General features: G+C 42.9%; 1 protein-coding gene across 1 annotated transcript in view; it reads right to left on the bottom strand.

Moving 5' to 3' along the window:
* Positions 1 to 8,218: 8,218 nt before the first annotated feature.
* Positions 8,219 to 10,567, bottom strand: part of LOC138973718 (uncharacterized) — a 327,086-nt gene continuing 324,737 nt past the window's right edge. Inside the window, exons 4-7 of the mRNA XM_070346446.1 lie at positions 10,393 to 10,567; positions 9,718 to 9,829; positions 9,236 to 9,481; positions 8,219 to 8,363 (exon numbers count right to left, since the gene is read on the bottom strand). The exon at positions 10,393 to 10,567 is cut by the window's right edge and continues 59 nt beyond it. Coding sequence (XP_070202547.1) covers positions 8,318 to 8,363; positions 9,236 to 9,481; positions 9,718 to 9,829; positions 10,393 to 10,567 — 579 coding nt within the window. The 3' untranslated portion in view covers positions 8,219 to 8,317. The remainder of the gene's footprint in view (positions 8,364 to 9,235; positions 9,482 to 9,717; positions 9,830 to 10,392) is intronic.

Raw genomic sequence — 10,567 nt, forward strand, 5'->3', positions numbered from 1 at the left:
TGTTCAGCAAAAAGATCACCGCAAGAATCTCTCCCTCCTCTGCCTATCGACGTGGCTGATAACACTGCTGTGTTGAGATCAGGGCGGGATGGGGCGAGGGAAAGGTGCCTTTCGTCGACGTCAAACGAGTATGAAGAACTGCCAATTCCGCGTGGAGCTTTCGACAACAGTATGTACATGGATGGATGGATGGATGGATGGATGGATGGATGGATGGATGCTTGGATTATTGAATGAATGAAGGGATTGGTTAAATAATGTATGGATGAAATAATGGATGGATTAATCGATGGATGTATTGATTAACGGATGGATGGCTTGCTGGATGGGTGAATTAATGAATGGATTGATGGATACATTGATTAACGAATGGATGGGTGAAATAATGGATGGATTGATGGATGGATTAATACAAACATGGATGATGGATTGGTTGAAGGATGGATGAATAAATGGATTGGTCGATTGACTGTAAACCACTGGCACTGGGTTGTGAACCGGTTCTTGTTCCTTGGAGATACGTTCTTGTCCGTGTAAACCCTCTTTAAAATTACTGAATATTTCACCACACTTTCATATGGGATTAAACGATCCTCCCACTTGCACATACACCACAAGTGTGCTGAGTGGGACAGGTCTTCAAACAGTCGCTCCACCTAGAGGGCCCCGGGACCCCCAATGTTAATGATAAGGGGTCCCTTGTCCCTTCTCAGGTGTCCGTTACCAAACCAGTTCAAAACAAAAGACAAAAAGCCAGACAGCACTTCGCCCGGGTAATGATATTGCACGTAAATGAACATAAAAGCAGCTTTGTGAATTGCTAGATGAGTCTCCAAATATGCCAGCAAAACAAATATTTTCATTGGTCGTTTACTCTTCATTGCTTAGATCTAGCCGTGATAAGAAGCAGACGTTATGACAAGCATTCAAAATAAATGTGATTGTATGTGCAGGCCTGTACTTGGTACCTTTCACCATGGAGCAGAGCTGCGAGGAAAACACGTACACGACGCTCACTTGAGCTGGACATCTATACCTCCCAGGGGCGGATCCAGGGGGGATTTCCGGGGTTTCCGCCCCCCCCCCCCCCCCAGCCTATTTTGTTTGTGTAAATAAAACATAAAATACAATTGAGAATAAAAGAAACTGATGGTTCAGAGTGCACCAGATTGCTCCATTTTCCTTCATTTTTTATCAAAATTACCCCCGGACCCCGCCCCCCCCCCCCCCCGCCCCCCCGAGGGGCCGGCATTTGTCTTCTAAGTGACGGTTGTGGAAAGTAGTTGGGTAATTTGTTGGCTCAGGTTGCACCAGATCAATCAATTGTCCTTGTTTTGATCCACATTTTACTTCTTAAATTTACTTTTTGGAAGCTGTATAAGTGAAAGTTTCTTGGCTCAGATTGCACCAGATTGCTCCGTTGTCCTTGTTTTTATGAACATGTTTCGAGGGAGCCCTTTGCCCCCTCAACTAAACGCTTCGCGTCGTCCAATTGTCCCTAAAAGAAATGTGGGAACCTCCCCCTAAAAATGACGTGATCGGCCCCTGCCTCCATCAAAGCAACGAACAACAAGACAAATAACTGCGCTGCAGTTATTTTTGTTTGTGTCTTTCTTTGACAATCATGTCTTTGTCGGCACGAACAAAACATCTTAACCTTCACCAGACTGCGCCTTTGACTACACGCCGAAGACGGTGTGGGTCCGTGTAGACCCATCATTCTCAAAGAAGCAAAAACGTGCATATACCCCTTCACCGACGGTGTGGGTTAACTTGGACCCACATCTGTTTTACAGTGACAAGTATCGCAATTGACCTGTTGCTTTTTTATTTTTGTGTTTACCTAGTTTAATATAATTTTCAGAAAGGAAAGTAGTGTGGGTGCCTGAAGCATTTTTGTTTTAAATTGCATAGAAACATTCCAAACAGTTAATGAAATATCGGCATTTAAAGACACTTCTGGTTCCATATGAACCCACAACGTCCGGCGAAGGTTAATTAGTCGCAATATGGCAGGTTTTACAGTATAGAAAGACATTTTGTCAATCAGCAATGGGATTTAACTCCTTGGTCTTTGTTTTCCATTTATTTATTTCGAGATATGCTGTCGGGCAGAAGTTAATTCCATCCCATGTCAGTCTAAGCAAGTTTGCTGCTGAAACAGAACTTTTATTTATTTATTTATTAAGGAGATTTCTATAGCGCATAACTAAAAGCACTATGCGCTTTTCAATATCACTAGGTATAAGCACACGCAGACATACTCTGATTAAATAGAACTTAGCCTAGCAAGACATACTAAGAGCACTAAACATTTGAGTTGCAGGAACACCACTATAAGCTTCTAGCTTGTTGCTGTTTCTGTGAACTTTGTATCCATGTCATGATTGTAACCTTTGTTAAAATAAACTTATGTTTAAACCAAAACAAAAAAAAACATTTGAGTTCATACAAAAATAGAGAATTAAATTAAATACTGGACAAACGATTAAAATAAGCTTAAGGCCTACACCAACTGCAATGGGCTATTTCAAATACAAAAGTTTAGTTAACTATAAAAGGCAGTGCAAAAAACTCCATAATCCTAAGAGGGTCGAACAAATAAGAAACAGAAGACTATTTTACTATAATTACTTCGTAACAAATAATAAACATGGAATACAAAGCTGTAATTGTTAACTTAACTGTATAAAAACAGTGTTCACAAACTGTTTAGCTGTCAAGCTGTGGTGTGAGTGTGAGCCATACCCTGCAAGCCCGTTGTTACTTACTGGGAAGACAATTTCATGATGATAAGAACAGAAGCAATAAATTGTCTCCCCTGCACTGTTAGCGTTGTATCTAGGTCCTCGTTTTTTTCTAAACAACATCGTGTGGAAAATTCAGTTGCGTACATTTTACAGCAGATCATATGACCAACAATTGTTTAGCTTGCATGGCGAATTGATAAAATAGTACTGTTTTTATTGTTTCATTTCAATAATTGGTCGATTTTAAGGCACATTAAAATCCTGTCTGGACCTTAAACACATTAAAGCAACCTTACTCGTCGGTTGTGTGTGTGTGTTTGTGTGTGTGTGTATGTGTGTTTGTGCGTAGCTGTTTGTGTGTGTGTGTTTGTGTGACAGAGACAGAGACAGAGAGACAGAGAAAGAGACAGACATACAGAGAGTCAGACAGACAGACAGACAGACAAACAAACAAACACAGAGAGACAGAAAGAACAGGCACATTATTATTTGGAAACTTTGACAAACACTTTTATACACTTTGACAAACTATACATATACTGAATGATTATTAACATGTTTTAACATATCGGTCAGAAAGCTTTGACATGCACCATGGATTAAAAGTTGGGTTTTCCGTCATACACAGTTCCGCTTTAAATTCGACAATGCAATTTGCAGGACATCATTCACATCTACAATACTTTGAAATATACAGACAATAAAAAGGCAAACTGAAAATACACATATATCATTGGATCTGTTTAGGGAAAGGAGGAACCAAAAGATAGTTATACACATTTATTCTTCACACAGTATCATAGATGTACGTCAAACTGCATGACACTACGGCAATCAATCACAAGATGATCTAAACGTACTGCATCAACAGTAAATACAATATCAAGTTCGTATTGCACTCAGGCGTTACAGTATATACCGTACAACTCTGTATCAGTATTTATACATCTTTAAAATACTGGTAATTGCACAGGCTGATCTATAAGCCTTTACAGGTGAGAAAGTTGGTTAATAAATGAAAATGGAATTTAGATCATAATAAACATAAACCAATCAAATAAAAACAACGACAGATGCTTCAAGCAAATAATAGCTCAGATTCAAATTGCAGTCAAGAAAAATCAGCAACAACAACAGCAACAACAGTGTAAAAAAAAACCCACATATGTAACAATTAGTACGCTTGCCGATTTGTACACAACACAAACTACTTTTTCCACGACGACGTGGAATAACTTTTCTTTGTTTTTAATCATTTTTCGGATATTTTGATACGTTGAATAATTTATCAAAATAAAAAAGGAAGGATTTTGTACAAAACTCCAAATAACATACGTATTTGATTCAACGGTACCATGTGTAGATAACTTGTGATCAAGTTAGCAAATGGAACAGTTAGAGGGGACATTCTCAAACGTCGATCAAAAATGAGTAAAGTAACTCCTCTGTAAGTTTTGCCATGGCATAGCAAAATGTGAGACAACTACAAGAGTACTTGGTGAAATAATACAAGTCGTGGTCTTTGACTTGTTTCTTGCGAAATGCGATATTTTAAACACGTGTTTCTTTTTTGTGGCGCAAAAATACATATCACATGTTTCGATATTATGCAAACCCTTTTGCGTCATATAGTAAACCTGAAGCCTTACTGACTACAGCACACATTGGAAGTATATGTATGCAAACTGAGAACATGTACTAAGCATCCATTACCCAGCCAGCAAGACATTAGCGGCCGATAGTCGGCCGAACACCCTTCAAAAAGTCGGGCAGGTGACGTCAAAAGATACGACGCGGGTGTTGGCCCGACTAACTTTTGCAAAGAGGCAACGAGGAGGCCGACAGGCGGCCGAACACCTGTACTATGGCGGCACGCATCCGGTCCGATGTTAATCGGCCCGATGGCTTGTTGGACCTGCGGCCCGACACCTTATGCCGACATCGTCCCGATGTCTTCCCGCTGAAATCGATATCTTCCCGATGTCGGCATAAGGTGTCGGACCGCAGGTCAAACAAGTCATCGGGCCGATTAACATCGGACCGGATGCGTGCCGCCATAGTGCAGGTGTTCGGCCGCCTCGTTGCCTCTTTGCAAAAGTTAGTCGGGCCAACACCCGCGTCGTATGTTTTGACGTCACCGGCCCGACTTTTTGAAGGGTGTTCGGCCGATTATCGGCCGCTAATGTATTGCTGGCTGGGGTACAACACTCAAACGCCTTCCCCCGTGTAGAGTGCAAAACACACCTAGACCTACAGATACAGCAGTATGTTCAACCCCCCCCCCCCTCCCCGCCTACTGTAACAGTACATAACACACCTACAGCTACATCAGTATGTACAAACCGCCCCCCCCCCCCCAAGTGTAACAGTACAAAACACGCCTACAGCTACAGATAGATCAGTATGTACCCCCCCCTCCCAAGTGTTACAATGCAATACCTACAGCTACAGATACATCAGTATGTACACCCCACCCCCCAAGTGTAACAGTGCAAACCACACTTACAGCTACAGATTCAGCAGTATGTACTCCACCCCCCCCCCCCCCTGTAACAGTGCAAAAACCACTAAGTTGTAACAGCTACAGCAGTATACCCCCCCTCCCCGTACAGCTACAGCAGTATAAACAAGAAGGGCAAAGCCCATACGACTCACATGCTTGACCTTTACATGACCTTGGCCTTCAGGGTCAAGGTCAAACAACTAAACCTAGCAATGACATCATATACTAAGAACTGCTTTACACATTTTTTCTACCAAAATACATGTGACCTTGACCCAAGGTCAAGGTCATCCAAGGTCATGCAACACAAAGCTGTTAATTCAAGACATAGGAAGTACAATGGTGCTTATTGGCTCTTTCTACCATGAGATATGGTCACTTTTAGTGGTTCACTACCTTATTTTGGTCACATTTCATAAGGGTCAAAGTGACCTTGACCTTGATCATATGTGACCAAATGTGTCTCATGATGAAAGCATAACATGTGCCACACATAATTTTTAAGTTTGAAACAGTTATCTTTCATAGTTCAGGGTCAAGGTCACTTCAAAATATGTATACAATCCAACTTTGAAGAGCTCCTGTGACCTTGAAGCAAGGTAAACCAAACTGGTATCAAAAGATGGGGCTTACTTTGCCCTATATATCATATATAGGTGAGGTATTCAATCTCAAAAACTTCAGAGAAAATGTGAAAAATAGCTGTTTTTTAGAACACATTTATGGCCCCTGCGACCTTGACCTTGAAGCAAGGTCAAGATGCTATGTATGTTTTTTGGGGCCTTGTCATCATACACCATCTTGCCAAATTTGGTACTGATAGACTGAATAGTGTCCAAGAAATATCCAACGTTAAAGTTTTCCGGACGTCCGGACGGACGACTCGGGTGAGTACATAGACTCACTTTTGCTTCGCATGTGAGTCAAAAATCACTAACAGCTACAGCAGTATGTACCCCCCCCTCCCCGTACAGCTACAGCAGTATATCATGCAGCTACAGATACAGCAGTATGTACCACCCCCCCCCCCCCCCCAAATGTAACAGTGCAAAATTCACTTACAGCTACAGCAGTACAACCCCCCCCCCCCCCTCCCCCCAGTGTTACAGTTGAAAACAAACCTACAGATACAGCAGTGTGTACAACCCTCCCCCAATCCAAGTGTAACAGTGTAAAAAACACCTACAGCTACAGCAGTATGTACACCCCCCCCCCCCCCCCCTCCCAACTGTAACAGCTCAAATCGCACCTACTGCTACAGATACAGCAGTGTGTTCAACCCCCCTCCCCCCCCCCCCCCCCGTGTAACAGTGCAAAACACACCTACAGCTACAGATTATGAGATACAGCAGTATGCTACAACCCCCCCCCCCCCCCCCCACTGCAACAGTACAGAACTCATTTACAGCTACAGATTCAGAATTATGTACACCCCCCCTCCCCCCGCTGCCACCAATGTAACAGTACAAAACTTCCCTACAGCAGTATGTACAACACTCCACCGCCTTCCCCCGTGTAGAGTGCAAAACACACTTAGAGCTACAGATACAGCAGTACATGTTCAACACCCCCCCCCCCCCCCCCTGTGTGCAAAACACACCTACAGCTACATATACAGCAGTATGGTCAACCCCCCTCCCCCCCTACTGTAACAGTACATAACACACCTACAGCTACAGATACATCAGTATGTACAACCGCCCCCCCCCCCCCCCCCCCCCCAAGTGTAACAGTACAAAACACACCTCCAGCTACAGATTCAGCAGTATGTACGCCCCCCCCCCCCCCTCCCCAGTGTTACTGTGCAAAACACACCTACAGCTACAGATTCAGCAGTATGTACACCCCCCCCCCCCCCAAGTGTGCATCAGTGCAAAACACACCACCAGCTACAGATAGATCAGTATGTACCCCCCCCCCCAAGTGTTACAATGCAATACACACACCTACAGCTACAGATACATCAGTATACATACACCCCACCCCCCAAGTGTAACAGTGCAAACCACACTTACAGCTACAGATTCAGCAGTACCATGAGTATGTACTCCACCCCCCCCCCCCCCCCCACGGTAACAGGACAAAACACCTACATCTACATATATACAGTTACAGCAGTATGTACTCCCCCCCCCCCCCCCCCCCACTGTATAACAGCAAAACTAACATTAAAGCAAGAAAAACCAAAATCACTTACTCGCTGGATCCGTCGGTTGACCTCGAGTTGACGTTAACAGCTTGAACACACCTGTAGGTTTCCATCCGTCCTTGGCTACACAATTTTAACTTGTCAACTATCACCGCCACCACGTGGCACTGGGACCAGCACTCAGATTGAGATCCCGAGGCGACATTCGTCTCGGATAACATATCATCAATGTGCTGTACAACATTCGCAAGAATGTCTCTTCTTTCGATATTAACTTGAACTAAGAAAACAAATAAACTTCGGTCACGCGGGAAAGTAGCAGCTAGCCGGCCATGTTCACACTCAATCTTGTTTGTACCGTAAGGAAAGCTATAAGAGTATTTCAAGTATATATGATGGCGTATTTTTAAAATGTAAAACTCATGGTTTGAGCTCATGCTGTATTTGATTGCAAATATACAAACAAAACTTACAATTAATTATCCTACTCCTATGTGAAAAAGTCAACAAATATGAATAATTTAGTTTCGCATTTGCAGAGTCATGTCACGCCGTTCCCGACGCTTGAACAGGGGACGTAACAAATGTTAAATTAATGATAATAAATTCAAGTTGTTATCTCCCGTAACTCTGCATATTTTTATCGACAGCAACATTGCGTCGGGCCGATGTCGGGGTTTATTACGTACATTTGCCGAGTTTTACACACAGGCAAACTATATCGGCGCGACAACGGACGTCGACACACGACATTTGACGACGTCACCCGACTGAAATCGTCAGTCGGCCGACGAAAGCTTGCTAGCTGGGTAGTTGAGCATGGCTTACACTTACTACCATTCTTTTGCAGGACATGAGATTTAAGACAACCCTTTGGCTGCAATGTTACAATCCAGCAATGAAACCATTTAGTTCTCAGGCCACATCGAATTCGGAACCCGAAGTCATTCCTCCAGATTCCCTGAAACAAGTTACAAGTACAATATTGCAGTACTCTAAAATCGTTCAATGAACAAACGCATGTTGAGGTCGACATAATTGCAATTTGAAATGAAACCTAGGGAGGGCCAAATCGTCCGCCCAGTCGCCAGGGGCGAGTAACAGATCCGCCGGGCTAGTAGAACTCGCCCGGCTGGCCGGTGAAAATGTTGGTCAAATGCAACACGTTTGATTGAACTATCGAGTTGCAAAGCCATATAAACTGTGGTACGTACCGGGCCAGCGAAAATTCGGTCGGGCTAGTGACTTTCTTGAAGTTACTCGTTCGGCTGGCGAGTTAAACATTACAAATTTGGCCATCAACAACAACAACAACAACAACAACAACAACAACAACAACAACAACAACAACCTTTCTAACAAAATTCAAAAGAAGGCAATATTTAAATTGTCCCATTACGGTGAGTAATTTCTTTAAGTTACAATCAAGGTCCCTCCGATGAGGGGACACCTCACATTAAAAGAAACCTTCTGTTATTGTATCCTTGTCTATGTGCAGACCTGCTAGTGCCTTATCTCCCTTTGTGTGTACACGCAAGCACAAGACCAAGTGCGCACGGACAAAATCCCGTAATCCATGTCAAAGTTCGGTGGGTTATAGAATCACGAAAATACCTCGCATGCTTCCTCCGAAAGCGGTGTATGGCTGCCTAAATGGCGGTGTAAAAACGGTCATACACATAAAACTCCACTCGTGCAAAAACACGAGTGTACGTGGGAGTTTCAGCCCATGAACGCAGAAGAAGAAGAACAAGAACAAGAACAAGAACAAGAAGAACAACAAGAACAAGAACAAGAACAAGAAGTATCTTTGTCATTAGGGCCCAAATATACCTGTCATTTGGGGACGTAGAGACGTTATCTGTCTGCACCAAGGCTGAGCCTTCATCATTCCTGGGATCAAAGACTTTTTTGATTGACCCCACACGACGCAGGGGGCTGGTGTCGATATCTGGATTGTCGGCTTCATCTCTGACGCCACACCTTGTGTTTGTAGTCGTTGAAAAAGCTTCTGTGGAAGGGTTGGCATTTAGTGCAGCTTCGTTGGTGTTCCCTCTGCCAAACGGACATGTGAGGCGTCTGCAAAGATATCATTTGAGGGGATAGAAGTAAGAGCTAGCTGAAGGCCAGTTGTAAGAGACTGAATACAGCTCCATCTTGTGTGAGCCTTTTTATTAAATTTTGAAATTACACAATTATTATGTCCGAGACAAATGGATAGCTCTGACACAGTCTTTCCCTTGCATGCTAGTTGAGACTTTAAACTAACGTTTTCTTCGTTTTGCTCAATGCCTCTCCCGAGCAACCTAACTTACCCTTTTTTACGCAACAGGTAGAGGATGACGAACGCAAGGCAGGCGATCGACAGAACTGTTGGCACAATTGTTGTGATGAGATGGTTTGATTTGCCAGATTCGCTTTCTGCTGCTGCACGTCGAAATAAGACCACATTTGTAAGACAATAAATCAAGTTAACATCGTATTTCGTCTTGAGAACAACGCGTTTTTAAAGTAAACAAACACAACTTAAACGTTCCAAAGCCAGTATATTAAGCACAGATTTTTTCTAAGCGTGTCAGCTTTGCACAAGACATTTTTAAAGTAAACAAACACAACTTAAACGTTCCAAAGCCAGTATATTAAGCACAGTTTTGGTCTAGACGTGACAACTGTGCAGTAGTTGACAATGCCATGGCATGTTCCCAGTCGAGCTGTGTCTCCAGAATACTTTATTAGTAGATAGCGTCCGAGTTACGCTGACTATTTACGTAATGGTAATGTGGTTTCGGATGTTGATTTGAACTGGAGAGTTATGTATATCATATGTGTCTATATGTTCTGAGAGTGTGTTTGAATGTGATGTTATTTTTCACACGAGCCCCCCCATAAAAACCAAAAAATATGTTTGTTGCATTCATAGTATACAGTTTTCTTGAATTGAATTAAATTATTGAATTGATACATTTAGGACAGTCTTGAACAAATATTACCTCCACTGTCCTCCTTGCTTATTTTAGCAATTGTGATAGTACAACTGACGGGAGCAAGCGATGTGCTGTTGACGATAAGTAGAAGAGTGTACGTTCCCTGGAGAACGTTGGTCAAGTTTGGAAATTCCAAAGTTAGCACGCGATCTACCAGACCCTTTGACTCGACTCCAGCAAG

The sequence above is a fragment of the Littorina saxatilis genome, linkage group LG8, assembly GCF_037325665.1.
Source record: "Littorina saxatilis isolate snail1 linkage group LG8, US_GU_Lsax_2.0, whole genome shotgun sequence".
Lineage (NCBI taxonomy): Eukaryota > Metazoa > Mollusca > Gastropoda > Littorinimorpha > Littorinidae > Littorina > Littorina saxatilis.